We start from the raw sequence: 22773 nt of genomic DNA, 5'->3' as shown, positions 1-22773 counted from the left end.
ATTATCAACTTTAATTGATTAATTTGATTATTCTGTATATTAAAAAATATTGAGCACTATGGTCGAAAGGTATGCTAACTAACAGGCATTAACACACATTTAAAAACTCGTTCGTTTAATGTATAACACGTGTACTAATCACGAATTAATCTATTGACAAACATAGCTCAATCTAGTTACGAATGTATTAAAGCTATAAAAGGAATGCTAAAAATTAAGGCTGTCTGAAGTTCAACCAACGCACTTGACTTACTCGAGCAAAGAAAAACTTGATATATGAAGTTCAGGTAGTGGAAATTACCAAATAGGGTTATAAGTGTATCGGAAACATTTTCACGATTCTGGTTCAATGTTCGACAAGGTTACAATCGTTATAACTTCTAAAAGTTAAGTTGTGGATTAAGTATTATTGAATAGTACAGTCAGGTATTTGTTTTCTTGTTTGAGGAGTAAGGTAGAAATACTCAAGCGTGGAGTTTCAACTTCTCCTCAGCGTAACAATGCATTTATGGAAAAATGGTTATGAATCACATAATATGATAATGATGAGTAATACATTTGTGGTTTTTAAGAAGCAATGAAGCACGTAGTATGAGGTAATGAGGCGATAACCTCATTGGTTTGAGTAAGATGAGGTAAGTATAACAAATATTAAAAAATGAAAACCAATAATATATGACCATTATAAGACAGAAGGTTCCCACGTAGGTATAACATAAAACTTAATAACGAACATAAAATAAATTAAAAGCAATACAAATGATCTAGATTTATATTGCAGGTACATGTTAAAATTGGAACAACAAAAATCGAGAAATCACGTGGAGATGACCTCACGAGCCGGACACCGGTCGACCTTTGCTCAACAACATCCTGATTGCCTCTCACGTGAAAAGGAGCGTCACAAGCACAACAAAAACCATAAGTAGCCCCAGTCCCATCAGCTGACTTGGTTCTTGATATGACTCATAAAATTCAAGGTAATTAAAACTCACTACAATCTTCACTATAATTATTATCAATCCATTATTCAGCTAAAGTCTCCACTAAGACCGATAAGGGTAGGTTCATCATGCTGATTAAGACCTATCGATCAATAGACTTCATGTTAAAAAGAGCTTACAGGTATGAAGGTTTTCACGAAAATGTCCATCTTCTCAAAGATAAATAACCATTAAGTGCTATTAAAATATTTTTTTAAATAAACCAGAGCTGCTTGAATGGTGTAGTAACTCTACATATAGTTATACAGTACAGTATTTTATATTTAGTGGATGAACTTAAGACCTAACAATTTCTCTCTCTCTCTCTCTTCAGTTCGTATTAATATGCTGGTACCTGGTATGAGCCTCTCTCAAGGCGCGCCACTGAGCCCGGACTTCGGCTCTTCGTGTACATTTTACAATTTATTTGATGTAAATTTATTATGGCATTCCATGTATGTCTGTATTCAAAATAGTAGTACTATATGAGGTTAAATTTAAATACATTGCTTCCGCTGAGGACTTTTGAAAGACCTCATGTAATCATAATCATAAAATGTGAAATCTTATTTATTATAATTTGCAATACAATACTTAACCAGTTTTGAATAATACAATTGAAAATTAAATCTAAAAGTGTGTAATATGACAATCGATTTCAAAATATCGGATAAATTAAATTTTTCGTTGTACATTATACATGTTTTGTTAAATTCGTTGTAACAATATCCAGTTACATCAATCCTTATTATTGCACAATAAGTGAACTAAGTAACAGTCGGATAAGTTTTAAATTACAAATTGATGTAATAAAGTGCCGTACGATTGTTAATCAGCCATTTAGTCATGATTGTCATTTTCGTAAGTAGCTTTTATTGTTTGATCTAAAGAGCCGTTTCGAAGATTTTTTTCGTCATTAGTAATGGATCCATTTTAAGCTTGAATAGCTCAGGAATATGCACACCGCCTCTATTAAAAGGGTTACTTAAGGCGCTGTGTTCTGAGGTGTGTCGAATGGTCCAAAAATAATTATAACTGTTATTCTTATTATTATTCGGTAAAGTTATATGGAGAACCAAAACTTATAGTATTTTTTCAATAAATTGTTATTCCACCGAAACCGCGACACGGCCGGATGGTATTACAAATTATTCGCAATTATGTGTCCATGCTGTAAAAAATCCTTGAATGTGATGAAAATAGGTACTAGCAAGTGTATGTACTGACGAGGTGTTGAAAAGATAATTGAGCATTGAATTGTATTCTAGTGTCAATCATAAGCTGAGGTGTTTTTATCGAATTTTAAGCATTCTTTGTCACGATTGAGTAATTTGGGATTTAGGTTTGACTAAACGAACTAAGGTTTCCCACCTTAGTGAGAAGGTATTTGACCTGCACTTAGTAGTTGACATATTTTTGAGATTGAAACATTTGCGTCGTATTTTCGCTATAACGAAACAGCTACCGAATATCTGCTAGATGGCAGAAGTTTAAAAATATTTTTAAATAATTTTGAACAAATGAATTTGAATTTGAATTTACCAAAAATCCATCAGTAGATATGAAAAAAATCCTCGTAAGAATGTGTCATGTACTTAAGTAACAACCTCGGCACTTCGATTGATTTAGTAATTCATAATAAATCTGGGAGAATTAAATCTTTGCATCTGGTAGAGTCCAAAGCCGACATTGTCCGACATTGGAAGTATAGAAGGCCCGACAGCAGATCACAGGGTTATAAATACCAGTCATACTAGTCAATCTGTCCGCCACGAAACGCAGACGGGAACACGAGAAACATGAGTCACAACTTTGTTGCCTAAATGAATAACAATGCTTTACATAATGTTCAATCATAGTAGAATATATACCAGACAGTAAGTCATAGTATTAAGGCTGCAATACACTGTGACAGTACTATTATCACTATTGACTGACTTTATTACAAATAACCAGAAATAACTTAGCATATTTTTCCATGCGAGTATAAAGTTCAACCTTAAGTTAACTCGAATTTAATAGGCTGACTTATTTAGAAATAATCAATTTTAACCAAATTTTGATTACTATAGCTCCAAATTTATTATTGGTTATTATTATCTGGTAGGCAAAAATAGGTAAAGATTGATATTTACGATCGGGTGTTAGTGCAAACTACTTTTAAGTATATCCCACTAGTAATTCAAATTATAAGTGGGATTCAAATATTGATTCAAAGACTCCAAGTATCTCGGACAAGTTCGCACAAAACAATGGTAACAAAGTGGTTCTTTCAATCACATTGCAAGGCACGTTAAGAGCTAAGTAAAAAACAGACATAAAAGCGAAGCATTAGTGTGTTCTGCTAATTAAATGGACCATTCACACAGTTTTAGTTAGGTAATATGAGGTGTTTATAAACATTCGCAATTGATGCAAAAACATTTCACACGATTAATATTTCCGCGAACGTTTGATGTGATGCAAAGTTACAAAGATTTATTAGTTCTGTATATTTAACTATTAGTGTTTTTGTCTGCGTTTATGCTTCAGTTGTGCATATTATTACTTTAAGTAGGTCAGCTACTCTCAAACATTAATTATATCAGCATCTGCATCAATCAGCATTATACATTGATATATTCCTAAATTTGAAAATATAATTTTGTCACATTTAAAATTTAACAAATCGAGCCTCTAATTTTGGAATGGCAGGGCCTACAATCTAAATGCGTACATTTTTAATCACAAATGAAAAACCTTTAGAAAAGTGTTTTTCCGTATGGTGTATGAGATTAATTGCTAGTATTTAAGTTAATTAATGGAATAAAAAAACCAAAAACGAAAAAAATGCTAACAATCACAATCATTGATCAGTTACTTACTTATACCCATCAACAGTTGCTTAGCAAACATCACGTGACACGGATAACCCTACCAAATTGAATTTGCTATACCGTCTTGAATATTTGATAGAGAGCTCTTGCGCTGAGATTTTACATGGTGGCTCTTGGTGAAGCAACGTAGGCGAGGTGGCGAGGCTTGCGAAAACGTGGTGCGGGAAAAACGATTACCTAATCTACAATGCTGCTTATGCCGGTTTGTGATAAACGCAAAGGGTATGCAGCTGTGGGCGGAACATTTGTCTACGGGTAGCTGATATTTTATGTTTGGTTAACTAACTAACTACTAACTAACTAACCTAACCTAACTATAGACCAAATGTAAGATCTAATTTAACAGCTCTGTAATATGGGATTAGAAAACAAGGTGAAGAATGTTAATTAAAGTTTAGTCTTGACTAAAATGAATATGTTGTTTTTTTGCGTTTCTTGTTAGGTAGAAAAGGTAAGACGACGAAAACAATAAAGTGTCGGCGACAAAGTTAAAGCGGTTACCCGTCCAACCAAAGAGCTCTATAGATCTGTACATCCAATTCTCGACTGCTTTCAATACTGCTTAAGCTTTTTGGATCGGTTACGATGTACTTCTGCCACGAGGTTAGACACAATTCATGTTTTATTACCGCAAATGGTCTAATTAGTTTCAATCGCGAAACAAAACATGCATATCCTAAGACGTATTTTCAGTTAATAATTACCGGGATCAGTGGATAAGTGAGAGGATAAAAACCTATTGAAAAACGATTCCCACGATTACAGTGGTTGTTTTAAAAAAATAAGGTTGTCATTTCGAATGTATTTATTTCATGATGAAGAATTATTATATTACCTTTGTCATCCTCTTTACACTTAAAAATGTGTAATATGAAATGTAAAACAAGTTTTATTATGATTAAATTTTATAATATTATAAAATTAAAAAAAATGCTGACAACCCTAGTGAAATTGAGCTTCTAATTGCGTGTAACAGATATGCGACAGCCCTTCTGCCAATTCAGGCTTTCGTGAAATGTCCTATAATGTATACAATATAGTCATAAGCCAATATTTGACTAAACTAAATCGAAATTCAAAAACCATTGTTTTTAAGGATGGAGGATGGTGTACTGGGTTAATCCGTCCCATCCTGAGAGAATGCACGTGCCCGTGCAAGTGAGATAGTAATGGGTGAGGACATGTTAGATACATCTTGCAATGCTCGATTTGATCTGTTATGGCGACATACTCTGTTAATTGGAGTGTCAACGACAATTATTTTAATCACTCTCACTGAGAAAACCTGTTCGTGTTATTTCTGTATCCAATCTATCTAGAGAGGTAGTTTTTGTAAAGGTTGTGGAAAAACATATTTGGTTAATATTTTAAGTAGTTACAAAAGAGAAGTTATAAAGCACGGATACAAGTGGATTAATATTTTTTGGCAACTGGTCAACTATTAGCATATTCTTAACCGTGCTGCTCGAAATAACGCATTTCAGTACCTACTTCATTCTTTCATCATGATCATCATCATCATCTTAATTATCATCATCATCATGTTGGTCAAACTTTTAAGACTTTATTGTACTCGTATTTTATTTGTAGTAAGCATCTGTTATTCAAAATTGTGTTGTATCATTAATTGATACTTAAATAGTTCTATCATAGCATAATACTAGAATAATAGTGAAGTCACGAGGATGATGGCATGATGGATAGTAGTTAAATAACGTCATAGGAAGATGTTGTTGCTTATATTCTAGATTTAATCGATTAGTCGTGTTATAAAACAGTGAAGAGAGCGAACTAGCACTATATTTCGCTGAGACCACACAACAAGACTCACCATAAGTGTTTTATATTTCGTACACATTGCGTATTACACATGCGTAATGTGTGTAACGACTCTTATATAATACGTTACGTAGGTATTAACCAGTGGAATAAATGGTCGCAAAATGAGGTTAAAGATGTTTATTTATTAGGGGATAAGACGACAAAATATTTAGCATTGTAGTATGTCCGGTTGAAGTCATACGTGCTATATTTTATTGTGATTTCACTTATTATGGTTTATGATTCACTTATGTTTTGGTTCCTTTGACTCCTGTTATCGTGTAGAAGAAAATGTTTCTTGTATTCTGATTTAATGAGTGTGTTAAGGTAATATTGCTATGTGAGTTTTAACTTTATAAGTATCTAGCCAATATTTAAGGCACTGCCACATCATACTGCTTTACATTTAAGAACAAATAATTAACGTTATTATCAAATTGAATACAAAGATAGCATGCATTTCAACAAAAATGCTTGATAACAAAATAAAGATAATATTTAAAGTGTAAACAATCAAAAATCACACCTATTCATTGCAGAAACCACATTATCGCGTCTCAAGTTCCGTTCCTTTGTTCGATGTTTTTGCAGAGGCTTTTTACACAGTGACTACGCAATTAATCCGTCGATAATACCTTAGATAGGTTGATTGGCCTCTAATTACTTCCTAACGTATCAGTCATGACCTTTAGCAGCGAGTCAGCGTGCTTGTGCGATGTGTGGATCACGTGTCGCTCAGCTGTGCTGTTACATCCGCACAGGAAATAGCTGAGGAAATTTGATATAATTATTCAATAGTTATTCGCGGCGCTAGTTGTTCATTGAGCTTTGTGGTAAAGTAATTTGATGTTTATTATTGTATTCTTTGAAAAAAAAAGTAAAGTTAGAACCCTCTGCGGTTCCACTCCAGTGGAACCAGTGCCACAACTATTTTTGCCTAATACCAACAGTTTCCCTGTTTGAAGGGTTTGGTAAGGGTAATATACTTGGCCGGCCCCAAGTAGGACTCTAATCTTACCTGAGGTTGATTACAGGTGTCCATGGGTAGCAGCAGCATGTCTTTTCTTGCGTGCGCTTTGTTATGTTATTTTTTTCATACTTTTTTAAGTGGTACTGATTTGAACAACCTATTTCAGGATAAAAGATATAAATTACTAAGTAAGCCTTTATGCAGTCTAGTGTTAAGTGAGCTCAAGAGGAAAATTATACATTTCCTATCTCGAACTTAATATCTAGTTCAGTTAACTTATCGGATTCCAGTTCTTAAGCCTATTATTAGGTCTGTTCACATCAGTCACGCGGTTTGTTAGGTAAATAACGAGTTTTAGGCTAATCGCCCAGTTAGCCTTCATCAGACACTGTATAGTAGGTCAGGGGATCTAAACATATTACCGCAATGTAAGTAATAACCAGTGATGATTGTTGTACGTAACCGCGGGATTCGTCGTGTGGCTATTATGTTGTTAGGAAGTTTGATAGATAAGCGCTTGCAAGGTTAGCTTATGTAATCTTGATAAATGAGGAGCTTATTTAGTAGAAGCGCTGCCCCGCGGTTTCAACTGCTTTATAAAGATTTTTCAAGATTTCATGAGTTTGTTTTTACGTGGAATCATAAGTCTTGTTTAAAAATTAAGTTTCTTATATAAGGTGCCAGCGGAAGTTTCGTTAAAGTCTGTCTAACCATTTCGAAGATTTGTCGGAACAAACAGATAGGCAGAAAAAAATTGTAATCAAAGGTTAAAAGCTAGTTAATACCACTTGATACAAAATCCTGCCTGAATAAATAATTGCTTTTGTAAAATCCTTTGTTATGTCCCATTATGTTAATATGAGGGTTTCTCATCCGCATTAAAACATATGCAAAGCATACGTATAGTTATGGTCTGGATATAGTCAAAGATAAAAATATATCTTAAACCATTTGAAGCGTTAAGGCATTGGTAAATTGCAAACGATTCGCAAAATTTGCAACAAAATTACAGTCGTTTCGGGGACGTAATGTAATGATGATTGCTATTAGTGATTTATTGCAAATTTTCGTGAGAGAGATGTGTGAGTGGATACGCTAAATAGTTTCCGGTTGTAATATTATACTGTAAGCATTATTAAGCACTTTTGAGCCTTTTTAGGAAATAGAATTAGTAGATAAACCTGCTTTTCTGTCATAAGAATTATAATCTAGTTGTTGGAACTATTTCTCTCTATCGGAGGGTCGAATCCCAAGCACATTTAAATTTTCAAAATTAGTATTATTATTATTTTATATAATATCGGAGTAGCAGACGAGCATGCAGTACACCTGATTGTAAGTGGTTACTGCCGCCCATGGACAGCTGTAATCAACCCCAGATAGGATTAGATATTCCTACCTGAGGTCGGCCGCAGATGCGCCGCTACCTCTGAGGACTAGCTGGAACGCCTCGGAAAAGTATGTCTCCATTACCACACCTTTCAAACCAGAACACAGCAGCGTTTAACACTGCTGTTATGAGGCAGAAATATGTATATATTAGAAATTTATTATAACTTGCTATAACGTTGAAGGAAAACATAGATCTCTTTAAAGACTTTAAAAAAGAGTTCTTAAAGGGCTGTGAAGTTTACTTATTGACACTTTGCCCGCTCGCTGGGCTGTCCAAAACCACTTTTAACCCAAGAGGAGACTCTTGCGCAGCTATGGGACGATAATGAAATGACAACGATGTTGTCTTAGCGGTAAAAGTCCTACCATTCACATTTTCAATAGAAGTATTAGACTCTTATTTTAACTCTCTAATCTGTCTTTTGACGCTATTTACACACATGTGTTTGTAAGGAAAGTTATTTAGTTACTTGTATGTAAAAAAAGGTTTTACAATGTGTAAATGTAACTTGGCCTTTGTTTCTATTGAACTGTGAAAGTTTGTCAACTAATAGTGCAATAAATCAGGGTCACGCCACCGAAAGTTGGCTGCGACCTTCGTTATTATATCAGAATCTGGTATGGGTGGCTTGGGAATGTTTTAGATTATTCGAATACTTCACAACACGTTATCTGTCGTTTTGGTATGCAGTTATATTAAAGTCATATACGATACGGCTGACGAAAAGTATGTAGTTTAAGATACAACCTTTATTTAATTATAATTAATTTGCAGTAGTTATTAATTATAATGAAGTAAAATACTCTTGATAAATAAATTATATATTGACTTATATATTTTTAATTAAGAGTATTTTGAAAGTTAATTGTAGAATATTTTTTTATTTTAAAACTATATTATACTTTAAGAATATCTGACATTCTAGTTGCCTTCTAGAAAAAGTTGTTTCTCACTTACTTCTGAAGATAATCCAAAATGCAATAGTCGGAAAACTGGTGCTACTAATTAGTAATTTCGCAGTCAAATTCTGTATCGTTAAGGTAGTGTAAGTTATTACAAAATCTAGATTTATTTCAATCTGATTACTTTACCTGCAATTCGTAAGTCAATCAGTGATTTACTATCGTATTAAACAGCAGATCAATACAAAAATATTATAGAACTGTAAATCTAGAATATTTAATGGAAAACGATACAGTTATGCGCACAGGTATGTTAAGAAAGATTTATTATGAATGAGCAACTCTGATATGAAATATTATACCCATTTATTAAGAAAAGTGTTTAGCTGAAGTATTGCCTAAAACCATTTATCTCAAGTGAAAATTGGGTCAATGTGGTATTACGAAATCTATTACTTTGAAGCGATTATAATAACGCTACTTTTATGAAAATTTTATAATTTTACCGTTTCTTTGTGCGTAATGAAATTTGAATCTCAAATTTGTAGTTATGGCTAATCATTATGTATGAGGTTAATTGGGCTTGCATGAAATGGATATTTATAAAAAAAATAATTTCTTTATGTATCGTAAAATAAATCCAATTATGATTTATGTGCATAAATCTGTAACTCACATTCTTCTACTTTCCTTTCTTAACGTAAAAGGTTATTTCTCCAGGAGAGTTATCAATCTAGGTTTTGTTTTGAAGCCTCCATCTGTGTAAATCTCAATCAATTTATATAGGTAAGCAACGTCACACTTGGTCTGAAGTTGGTTTGGTAGCCTCTAGTGAAAAAATCGCATGTGCACTTTGTAAGGTGCATTAAGCCGCCGTTCCCAGTTGTTATTCTTGGTTAGTAGTCTTGGACCTAGGTGGAGTACCTTTTGGCAGTTTCACAACATTTACACATCGATTGAATAGTGTCTCCACCAATAACCATGGGAACAGCTAGATGGAGTATGCTCTAAGCCTCCCTCATTTTTGGAAAGAGACCTTTATACAGCAGTAAGATAAAAGACGCTTTCTACCCTCACAGTCCCCACATTAGGATTCCCCGTATCATGGGTGCCATGGATAAACACAAAGTCGAATAAACAAACACCTAGACTCAACAGAAATTTAAATTCATCATTCAGATCAGTGGGATTCAGTGGGGATCGAACCCGGGATCCTTAGCTATCAGACCGGTATTGTGACGGCTCCGACACAGGGGTCGTGAATTCAGCAATTTAATCCACATATTCCCGCGATCTTCTCCAACCCTTCGTTACTGTAAGTAATTTTGCACTTGACTAATTCAGTTGCGTGGCTCGCATTATGTACATTGTGCAATAGCTGAGGAAGGAAGTCCGTATTACCAACTGTTACGCTGGAGTGCATCTCACGTGGTCGTGCGAGTTATTCAAGTAATTCTATAACAGTCGGTCAGCGAAGTAATATGAAAATTAGAGCTCTTGAATACTTTATATAGAGACTCCAGAGATAGTTTGATATAAAAATAAGTTGAAAGATATAGGTACATATTTAATATAAAAATGACCTCTTGGTAACTTTTAACTTCAAGATTTCTTGAAATATCATAAGGCCTGAGGCAAAATTATGTATAATGTTTGTAATAATAATATATATTTTAAATATTGCAAAGTAACGAGGCAATGATCACTATCTTGTGGGTAAATAATATATTTTATATGTTAATTACTTTAAAAAATAGGTTCTTAATAAATATCGAACAATAAATTCCTTAAGAAACACAGCAGGAGTCTCAATGTTCTCAGATCCGGTTTATGTTATTTTGTTATTATATTTGAGTGAATATGCGCTGAATGTTAAATATTGTATTGCCACAGGCTTTAAAAATCAAGAGTGACTTAAAAGTTTTATAGAAAATATTTTACTTAAAATAAAATTAAGGTATTTGTTATAGGTACTTAAATTCATGAAAAATAATAGGTATTTAATTCGCTTTTTAAGAATTTGTATAAATGTATTGTAGGAGAAAGGGATGTGGTAGGCAAGTTAATATAATATACAATTAGTTTTTCACTTTACCGTTCCACTTTTGTTTTAAAAGTGTCGGTCATAACCTCACCACACTGACCAAGTTCACACATCTATAAAATAATTGTCTGTAAGTGTAGTGAGTAAGGCTTATGGGATTTTTATCCACTTAATGGGGGGAGACCCCATACCAATTTTATTAGATTTTCTCATGACTTAAACTAAGTAATCATGTCAAGTATGAATATGGATGCAGTACTTCGAAAAACTATTTTGGGCTTGGTATTCAAAAGGACAATTTACTAATTACTACGTATTTTTTACATTAAATCAAGAGCTTAAAGCACTATCAGTAATTAAGAATTTGAAAACAACAATAAAATAGTCTGACAAATCAAATTATCCACATCTTTGAACAGTAAAATACTGACTTCGATTAAATTACCTTCATTTCTTAGCATGTTAACCTATTCTTGTTTTTGTCGTGTTGGCGTGTCACAGTCAGTTTTTACTAATCTGACATGAAGAAACGATTCAATTTCTATGCATCATTAATGATTATATTTGTTACATTATACCTTAAGTTTTTCTATTAATTTTTTATCACGGAACTTAGTAAGAGCAAATTGGTATTAATATTTTTTAAAGTATTGTAAGTAATGTGTTAGTATTATGGTATTTATTATTAGTGACTGCTCGTATTTTCTTTGTCCATTAACATTCAGAAACCTGTTTTGGTTAACTTACTTCACTTTAATAAGTATTGGTGCATGTAACTCGTTGTGCCGGATATTATATTCATATATTTCGAGACCTATTAAGGATATTGTCGAATACATATACACAATTTTAACAATTAAGTAAATCTGGATTTTCTCACAAAACATAACATTATTGTGTTTCGCTGTTTAGGGATATTTTTCAATTTTACATGCTTAACGTAATAAGGATGTTTTTTATTTTATTTCATGCAAGTTTTTTATATTCTTACATGAAAGTTTCATTCAAATGGGCTCAGCAGCCATACAAACAAGCAGATACGAGTCGCCCTTCAAAACCAAAATTAGCACAAAATGCTGTGTTTCCTGCTTCCACTTTTATAAGTTTATTTACTTTTGCAACTATATTTTCATACGGTAAGCATTTCCTTAAGTAGCACAAATCAGATAAAGGTGTCGACAAACTCGCGTAAACGTCGATACGTACGACAGTACGCGTCATTAACGAAAGTGAATCCGCCTGTGGCTGGAAGAAATCGAAAACGCATTATGTAAGCGGAAAGTCGAAGGCTGAGGTCCCCATATGTTGCGCAATCTGTTGTTCGGGAGTCTCCGGCGTAAGTGTTACGTGTGCTTTATAATACGTGAGAATTACTCTTTAAATTAATTTGTAAATATTAGACTTTTTGAAAGGTTAGAACTTATGGAAGCAGTGAGTTAAGACATTTTAAAGGCCATAGAACTCAGTAGTTGAACTGCAGCAAGAAAGAAAAGAATAAACCTCTTAACGATAAATTCAATATATACTATTGTCCCAATTAATGTTTTGTTTGTTTTTACCATAGCAATTTAATTATAAAGCAGGAACAAGACAACGCATAAAATATATAAACGCTGGCTGAAAAGTCGTAGGGTAAAATGCATTATTCCTAAATATCATTCACTTGTACACAATTATTTCGAAACCAGCAATTTCGAGTACGATCTTACGAAGCGAGTCACATGATTTTAGAAACAAAGACTTGATTAAAAGTCAAATCCTATGCGGTTGAGCTTGCAAAGGTTCGTGCGATTACGTTACATTACTTAATAACATAATTGATTCAAGACATGTTTAATTATCATACTATATGAATATGATAAGAGCCTGTGAATGAGTGTCATGTTTATGTGTTGTTAGGAAGAATATTAAATATACCTTTTAATGCAAGATAAATGACAGATTGTGCACATAAATATACAACATAAATATACAATAACATGCACATATGTGGAAAGAAATAAATTACACCAACTTGCCTTCCACCCAGTAGGTTATTTTTTAATGTTGTTATAGTCTCTACCTCTTGTTCACCCCTTAGATAGGGCACTTAGATATTTTCAAAAAAAATCTTTCTTAATGTTAATCTTTCTTAATATTTCTTAATGTAAGTCGGATTATCCTGTGAAAAGGTCGATGTGTTTGTTTAAGTCTTATAGTCAATGATAGAGTGTAGTTTATAGAAGTAAGTCAGAAAGCGATCTATTTTGGCCATGAAGTATTTAAAAAGAAATCGTTCTTAAAAAGTAGTACTATTTTTATTCCTTTATTATAGAATTGATATTTTAATCTAAAAGGGTAAATCTAATGTCGCGACATATTCAAATTAGTCCTTTGAATACTAAGTAAAATTATTGTATGTGGGAAGGCACAAAGACATACAATAAATTAAGCTTAGCTCGATGAATAAGCGGTCTTATCGAAAAAGGAAAAGGCAAATTTAGGCGGGGGAAACATTGTCTGTAAAAATGCAAAGTTAATAAAAATATGAATTATAAGTACCTAAATGTCTCTATTACTTTTAAATGAATAAAAAATAATAATATTTTTTTTTTTAATTACATCTGTAACTATTTTTAATTGTTTAGATCTTCTCTATAAGTATATAATTAATTAGATATACGTACAAGCGTAAACTTGTCTTTAAAATTTTTTACTAAATATGACGTTCAATTGAAAAAATCGGTTACCATATATTTTTTACACAAGGACGAATTGTCGATTACAATCAAATAAAGTCACGAGCGATCCATTCAAGAAATAGTTGTTACGCAAGAAACAATTTGACGCATCGAGGATGGTAGCGTGCGTGCTTCAGGTCTCAATGGTGACCTGCATTCAGGTTGCGTCAACCGCTTTGTTTCTAAAATAGCCACGTTTACGACCTCTGAAATGCATCCTGACCTTCGCGGTCTTGTTCGTTAGAATCATCTTTGGATGCAATTAAATAGTTTATGTTTACGTAAGTAACTTTTATGGTTAAAATCAGAAGCATCCTTGACTTATCAGTTAAGTCAAGGCATTCATGACTATTTGTATTGTCATAGTAACAAAGAATGTGTTAAGGTGCCTCTTTTTTTAAAAAGTTTTACAGTTGTGACATATACAGTGCATCCTACATTGTTTAAGTTTTACATAATTATGTGACTATGAGTAAGAAATGTACACCTAATCATTTCTACTTTTGCAATCCCTATGTATCACTGGTTAGTAAAACCCGACACAAAAAGAATTAGTTACATCAATGATGATAGAAAATGATTCTCAAGTTCCTATTAGAAACCTACTGCTGGGCATGGGCGTGTTCTTAGAATAAAAAAGTATTAATAAAGATTAAGTACAGATTTTTCGGTTTTGCGTATCTTTGAGAAGTTTGTAAAAAACCTTTCAGGTGCGTAGGTTTCATTTATTTTTGAACCATGTACAATTACATTGAAATATGCATATAACTTAAGAAATTCGGCTGTCGGAAGGTATTGAATCTCTACTTTACTTAAGATTTTCCTATTTTTTGGTTTATCCACTATTCTTTTCCCACTGTTTCTTTTGACTAATTTTTAAGCTAATTATCATCTTACTCCAGTAAAAATATTGATAGAAAGTTGTTTATAAGATAATTTTTATGCATTAAGAATTTTACTGAATCGAAAATGAGTGTATTTCCCGATTCCAGTTTCAATTAGCAGTTCGGTTCCAGTTTGTAAGTCTTGTTCAACTAACTGCGGGTTTAAATCCAGTTTAATGGCTCTTTTCAATGGCTTAGCACAGGAAATGTCGGACAAACGGCAACAAACATGTTACTTTACTATCGTATACTCGTACACTATAAATTAGTTAGTTTAGGTGAAAGAGAAATAATTTTATGACGACACTTGGATATAATTCCAATTTCAGTTTGCCTTACCTTGAAGGCATTAGTGGCAAGATAAAAATAAACTATTCATTAGTCATCAAAAATCATGTTTTCAAAAATGTCATATTGCAGTTCAAGGTAACCAAAAGAGACGATAAATTTCCAAAAATAACGGTATATCGTATGCTTTACCGTTAACTTTAAAAGCAAGGTATATTTTCTAGCTTTTATATTTATTATTTCAATCATAAATAGGCTTTTCTGTAAAACATTAAATTAAAAAGTAATTAAAATAAAATAAAAAACTATATACTAATAAAAACTTATTTACATAAAGTAATTATACAAAAAATATTTTCTAGCTAAATCTTATCTTAAACTATAGTTAATGTTTAAAAATCGTGTATTGAAGAATACACGTATATAGAATAAAATACTGCAAATGAATGAAGAATCGCATTTATCGCAATAATCTATTCTAATGAGGGCGGAGTTCAAAGCAATAACTTGAAACGGACATAAATTTAACTTGTAGCAATAAATTGTGTAAGTACACGTAATTGTTAATGCAAATCTCACTTTGTTCGATACTTTGATACTAAGCAAACATCCTGTTATGGTCTTAAAATACCATAAGATGTTTCTTATTATCGAATCCTCCAGGTACCTACATCACATCACGTGCCTCGTATAAGGAAAAGTGTTTGCGAGGAAATAACTTCGTTTTTATATTATTTATGTTTAATGAAGATGTATTTTTGATAATTATTTACGTACATATGGTATTTATTAATATAAGTGTAGATATTATTATTAATCAAAGTATGGCTTCCTTCTAATGGTCAGAGTTTTTAATGCCTGCTAAGTATTTTTGAAATATTACTTTGTTTAATTTCTTTAAAATAAAGTAAAGCATGATAGACGAAATCCACTTTTTAATCCGCTATGTTTTGTCGCAAAATGTTTTTATCATACAAATCTGTATTTATACAGAAAAAGATGGCGGACAATGACTTTGCCAAGTGACCGACTTTCAAAGTCACTTAAGTTAGGTATTAAAGGTTATTACAAAATCCAAATATGTCTTTGTCCTCATATCTTAGATCAAGGACTGAAAACGCATGGAGAGATAGACTATACAGTAATATATGTATATGAAGTTTTAAGTGTTCTTTACTTATTTATGGTGTTCTTAAAAATAAAATATTATGTTTATAAGTTATTCTTTAAAGCAAATACCATTTGGTTAACTGAATTACTTTATATTTTTTATTTAAGTGGAAAACACAAATTCAAGCGTAAGTACATAAAAATAATAGGAAACGATTAAGAAAAAACAACCGAGAAAATAATGAAAATAAAATTTGCATAATGTGAAGCATTTAAAGTAGTTCCGTTTAACCATATTCGCTAAGAGGATGTTCCGAAGATGATACTATAAACGGTCTTACACCGCGGACGGTGTTATGCAAGAGATTGCAATGAGGAAGAGCGTATGCAGTATCTAGCCATATAATTATCTCTACTGAATAATATGATGCATTCATTATTCAAATAAGTTCCAATGAAGATGCGTTGGTGAATAAATTGTAATCTTGCTGGTTTATCCATTTTAATAAACATGTTGTTCATGTAGGTATTACCTATTAAATAATTAATAATGTTAATAACTACTTTGTACTTATACGCAAATATATATATGTAAATACAATAATTTATTAATCATATTAATTTATAAAATGCATATTACGTATTCATATGTATTAATTTTATTAGATACCTACACTATATTTCTAATCAATATAGAATTAAGTTATATACAGTGATAAAGAAGCTTGTATTAAAATAAAGTCAAACTCGATGAATCACAAGTAAAATGAGAATCGGTATTTATATTGATACTTTACACAAAAATATTATTAAAGTAGCTCTGCAGAAAGTATAAATAGCAGCAGTTAAAGAATAAAATATACACATTATTCATATCGTACTCCAACGATATTCCTATCCCCAAAAATGGGGTGCAGCTATCACTCTTCGCCGATGACACCGCTCTTTACATCCAAGGGCAAAAGGAGTCATCTGTCCTCGCCAAACTCCAACGCTCGGTCAACGAGTTAGGAGATTGGTTTAGGAAATGGCGCATCGAAGTCAATGCGGAGAAAAGCTCCGCAATGCGCTTCGACCACAAACGCAGGCGCTTAAACAACCTGCCCTCCGTCAAATTACTTGGGGCCCCCATTCCATGGAGGCCCACAGTAAAATACCTAGGAGTTACCCTTGACCCGGGCCTCACCTTTAGACCCCACGTCTCTAAGGTCACCCATACCGCCCGCTCTTACATGAGCCGCCTCAACGCCATGATTGGCAGACACAGCAAGTTGTCAGCCAGGAATAAGCGAACGCTGTATAAGGTTTGCATTCGACCGGTGTTAACATACGCCTCTCCAGTCTTCGCTCACGCGAATCCCACCATCCTAGACAAACTCCAGGTCATACAAAATCTTTTTTGTCGTCGGGCACTTGATGCCCCCTGGTATGTCAGGAACGCTGACCTCCACCGCGACCTGGAGCTCGCTCCAATACAACAAGTCCTTAGACAATTCTCTGAAGCGTTCTTCGTCCGCTCAGAAAATCATTCCAACCCCTTAATCAAGGGTGCAGCGGACTATGCTGCCCCTCTTCCTACCCGCTACAATTGCCGTCGGCCAAGAAATATCTTGACCGACGCTCCTAACAAACTCTCCACCGATGTGGAGAATCTCCTGGCCGCCCACAGGGGCGTACAACTCTCCATAGAGAATCGTCTTCCCGACGATTCTAGTCTTATTCACGATACGTTGACACCTTCAGTGTCATCTATCCAGCGGTCGCTCTCTAGGGAGCGCCGCTAGCGCCTCTCGGTCCGCAACGAGAGGTCGCTATCCGATGTCGGCTGTACGGTCCCCTTGGACGAATGCCTTTAAAGGAGTTTTTAGTGGGATGGTCCTCCCTTCAGGAGGACCTTTCATAAAAAAAAAAAAAAAAAAAATATGTATTTTGAAAATATTCCATCTTGCTTGGATGACAAACATATATTAATACTAGCTGACCCGGCAAATGTTGTGTTGCCATATAAATAAAAAAAAAATTGCGGGCCGTCACGGGACGCCTGGCAGATGTGAAACATCGACATTATTTTGTAAAAGTAATATGCAGAAAAGAACATATTGTGATAGGAACTAAATATGTCAATATGATAAAATAAAATATTACGATTTTTTTCCAGATAACGATGACTATTTATTGAATAAACATTTATTTTCATTAAATACAAAAAAATACGAATTTATTTCAAATCGTGACTACTTAATTCGTTTAATCAGTGACGCATGCGTCGCCACGCCAGAAATCGGTTTTACGTGCGGCTATAGATGTTTCACATCAAAATGTTAAGGGTAAACAACCCTTATCACTTAGGGGTATGAAAAAAAGATAGTAGCCGATTCTCAGACCTATTGAATATGCATATAAAATTTGGCGAAAATCAGTAAAGCCGTTTCGGAGGAGTACGGTAACTAACATTGTGACACGAGAATTTTATATACAAGATAGCATTGAAAAGGGGCACTTAGGGGGAAAATAAGGAACGGAAAACGAATTCTGTCTAACTGTAATGTGTTTATTTTCTATTAAAATAATAAGAATTAAACTACAATCCATAACGGCGACCAAGTGCTGTTTACTTCACTATATACATTTATTTCACATAGCTTCAAAAATATCATGGAAAATTCTCACGCATGTCCTTTATTTCTATCTTGCATTTTTCCTGTAGTGAGATGAGATTAATAAATTAATGGGACTTGTGAATCAAAACTGTTTATATCGTTTTCTTCGAAAATGTATCATGGAAACATAATCCTGTTTCGTTTCGTATGAAAATTGGAATTGGAAATTCCGATGAGTCGCATCCAATAAATATTATTATACGATGAGAGATTTATATAATAAATATGTGGTTCTTGCAATAAAAAAAGAAATACGGAAAACTCCTACGGAAAATTTGAATTGATATCTGGTTTTATCCAGTGCTATTTATAATCCTTATTTAGATGATATTCGTATATTATATGTTTTAAACGATAAGGCACTAGTTTAATGTGAAAATGTCTAATACAGATTTATAGGACTACTAAGAAAATACGAGACGGCCTATTTCTCGTACAACTATCCTCATGGCACTATGAAAACATAGAGTTAGAAATCTATTCAAATTATTTTATGATAGTATTATTTTAATTAAGTAATTATTTTGTGTTATTTTAATGAAGTGTTATTTTTATAATAATAAGTTCTCATTTATATATACAATACATTGGCTGGTACGATTGTAAGAGTTAGCCTAAAAAAAACGCTCTTGACGTTTGAGTTGCATTTTGCGCGGGAATAATAAAAAATGTAAATTAGATCAAGAAAGTTTTGTTTTTTTAAGAGATTATAAAAAAGTTACACGGAAATACAATATTGCCATCGATGCAAACCCATTGTAAAATAAATACTATATTTTGATTTATATTTCTACTTTTATAAAAGAAGACTGTTTATGAAATATGTTTTCATTTTATTTTTTTTACGTACCTGTCGTAGTATCTATTTTATGGTTTCGAGTGTTGTTGTATCTACCTTTTTATATAATCTGTGGTACTGACAATAAATTAAAAGCAAAACATACGGAACATAATTGACTTTTAGGATTTACGACATCCAATTAGGACAAAGTTGTTAGCAAGTAAGTTGTGTACATAATATGTTAATCTAGCAAGCAATAGTATATAATTAAATAGAAAAAGTGTCTACAACGTCTTATAATAATAAATATTCTAACACGAGTGTATTTTATTATATTATACAAATTGTGCGTCGAAGGACTTATATATCACTTGCTTTAACGGCAAAGGAAAACATCGTGAGGAAAGCTGCATACCTAAAAAGTCTTTATAAAAAAGTTTTCAAAGTTATGTGAAGTCCAATACTAATTGTCACTTGGCCAGTGCAGTGGCCTTTCCATTCTGAGAGGAGACACTTGCCCATGCAGTGGCATAGTAATGCGTTGATGACGACGATATAAATTGATTATGATAGGTAGCATAAAAATAAAATGATAATAAATATTTATTTGTATGCTACTTACTTATAAAGGATAATAATTATATTTTTCTTCATTGCAATACTAGTGGGTGCTGTACTTATTTGAAACTTTGGATAAATGTATAGATGAAAATACAATGTCGCAACCTCGACCCAAATGCGTGTTGACATAAACAGTAACTATTTATTTTATTTTTAGCGTGAAGCCTAGGCCCCGTTGCGATGTGCGAAGTATTATGTAAAGTAGCCGTGATACCCGCTAAAAAGCGGAGAACTTAGAAAAACACTCAGTTTTTACGTAAAAAAACAACTTACTGAAAAGCTTACTTGCTACTTGTTGTATAAACAAAGGTTTGGCAACATTTTAGACGAAAATTGATCTAGTGTTCAACTATTCAATTTGACTTCCGAACTCTTATCGTAAAAAATAGTGTATTTTTAGCGACACTGCAATACCTACTGATGATATAATGGGTTTATTTGTGAGTGTCACAATGTGCCTTAACACATTGCGGTTACTTTGTGTAAAGACTGTTGTGACGGTTTTTATTTATCGACTGACTGAGTAATGGGTTATTTGTGGGTCAGGTTTTGCACTATAGGTAAGTATTTCGGCTGTCTACAATCAGTCGACAAGTCAGACAATCTGCTCTACATGCTCGAAATTTGAGTTTCGTCCTAAGATGCAGGCACTTATTTTGAATTCGTACAAATCCGAAACATCGATGGAAGCACATAATAGACCTCTAAAGTAATAGTGAAGTATTCAGAGTAGCAACTTATGATAGGCTGTTTCATACTGCTCACTTCTAAGAGAGTCCTTGTTTTGGTCCCAACCAATATCAAAATTTTAATTACTCTTGGGGTTTTTCTATACAGGTAACAATCGAATGCATTTACTACCGAATGATGTCCATTCATGTTCGTATAAAAAATCTTTCTAATTAAACAGCAGCTATTAAATGTTAGACTAACTTAGCAAAATTGTGTTTAGTGTTTAAAGCAGTGAAATACTGATATATCATCTGCCTTTTGCAGTGGTAAAAACTCGTCATTTAGTGAAGTAGGTTATAAGTTATTAGTGTTCAAATATACTCGAAAAACACTTTACATATTAGTTTGGAATCTTAAGATCTTCATAAATACATAGTATTATTAGTCTACCTACATTTAAAATTTTAGTTGAGCGATTTAGATATTAATTTACATACAACCAGAAGTTTACATCTACATTTATTACAGTAAAAGAAAATATTATTAACAGATAATCGCTATAGTTCAATAAGTTTACAAATATTCCAAATGAATACATATAAATCCGGCTAAACTAGTATTTAAATTGTCGTAAATTAATCAAATAACCAAGCTTCATTATGTAACATTAGAAATTTAGAATTATAAATGCAAGTATTCGAGTTGAGAAAATGATTATTTTTTGTTTAATTACATATGTATTTTATTGTTCAAACAGTTTCGTAACATCAAGGTTTGTTTTATGTAAATATCAGGAAGACGTTAACTCAAATAATATAGTTTTTTTTGTTTTTGAAAGTTTAGACAATTGTAAGTAATTAATAATGAAATAACTACAAATATTTGTCATAATTGGTAATGACAAAATAAATCTGGCTAGGTGTATAGCCTTTTACGAAGACCTTGCCCAGATGTCACTGAATTTCAAAGCAACTTTTCAACAGCTTACAGAATACAAAATACTGCAAATATTTGCCTAGAAGGTTACAGTAACGAGGCCGATCGCTTTCTGTGACTCGGATAGCTAAACTGCCTTACATTTTTAAGCTTGCATACATTATAAATGCAAATATAGGATTCTTAGTATTAAAATAATATCAACTACTTGTTAGGCAAATTGTCTTGCATCTTGAAATAGTACTGTCCTACATTTTAAGGACGCATTTAAATTGACGAGGACAAAGCATTTACTTAAATAATTTGCACCTTTATTTAGTGAAGCTTAAATTAGTTTAAACAAAAACTAAATGCAATTTTCTTAATCTTGCAATGCAAATACGGATGTAAACGTAAACATGAGTCCGAACTTACGTGTAACAAGTTCCCATGTTGCCGTCTGGTGAGACAACTGAACAAGAGTCACTCAAAAAACACTATCATGAAAACAAGCACCGCCGAATTCACTAAATTACGAGATAAAAGCACGTTTTGCGGTTAACGAGCGCCGCACGAACGCGCCAGCCCGTCGGCGACTGTGGAGTGAGGCTCGCAGGCTTCCCTCGCTTAGATCCGAAGAGAGAAAGTTAGTTATCAAACTTGGCGGTTACGTTCAGCGATGACGCTATCTTCCCCGATTGCGTATTCGGCGACAAATTAAATTTTCGCGTCCCCGCGATTTACGCTACTGACACCGTGAACCGTCACCGTTCATGGAGACCTACTTTTGCGCTGACTGCTGTTTAGAGGGTTTTCGTACAAGTTAGAATAACCTTTTCAATAAATACTTGCTATATTAAAGTCAAAACATATTAAACTATTTAATTTCGCATTTGCCTACAATTATGCTGGTTGACAATGGACAATAGAAAATAAAAAAAATCAAAACGTTATTAGGAATACTTGAAATAATAATATTGTTTAGATATTATTAATGATAAATCAATATATCAAACACCGCTTTCTTAGCTAGTCCTACGTTAATGGCTGATTTATTTAATTATGCAGTGACCTGTAGATAACACTATGTAGGTGGAGATCAGGGTTATTGGTGTAATCTGTTACTTTATAGC

At 33.0% G+C, this 22773-nt stretch overlaps 1 protein-coding gene across 1 annotated transcript in view; it reads right to left on the bottom strand.

Annotated features, from left to right (window-relative positions):
• The window catches only part of LOC140744284 (uncharacterized), a 53546-nt gene extending 31290 nt beyond the window's left edge, over positions 1-22256 (bottom strand). Inside the window, exon 1 of the mRNA XM_073075839.1 lies at positions 22076-22256. Within this exon, the coding sequence (XP_072931940.1) occupies positions 22076-22092 (17 nt within the window). The 5' untranslated portion in view covers positions 22093-22256. The remainder of the gene's footprint in view (positions 1-22075) is intronic.
• Between the last annotated feature and the right edge of the window lie 517 nt (positions 22257-22773).

This window comes from Epargyreus clarus, unplaced genomic scaffold (genome assembly GCF_041222505.1).
Source record: "Epargyreus clarus isolate Ecla_fem2 unplaced genomic scaffold, WU_Ecla_fem_2.2 ptg000008l, whole genome shotgun sequence".
Taxonomy (NCBI): domain Eukaryota; kingdom Metazoa; phylum Arthropoda; class Insecta; order Lepidoptera; family Hesperiidae; genus Epargyreus; species Epargyreus clarus.
This window is presented reverse-complemented; position numbering and strand designations above follow the sequence as displayed.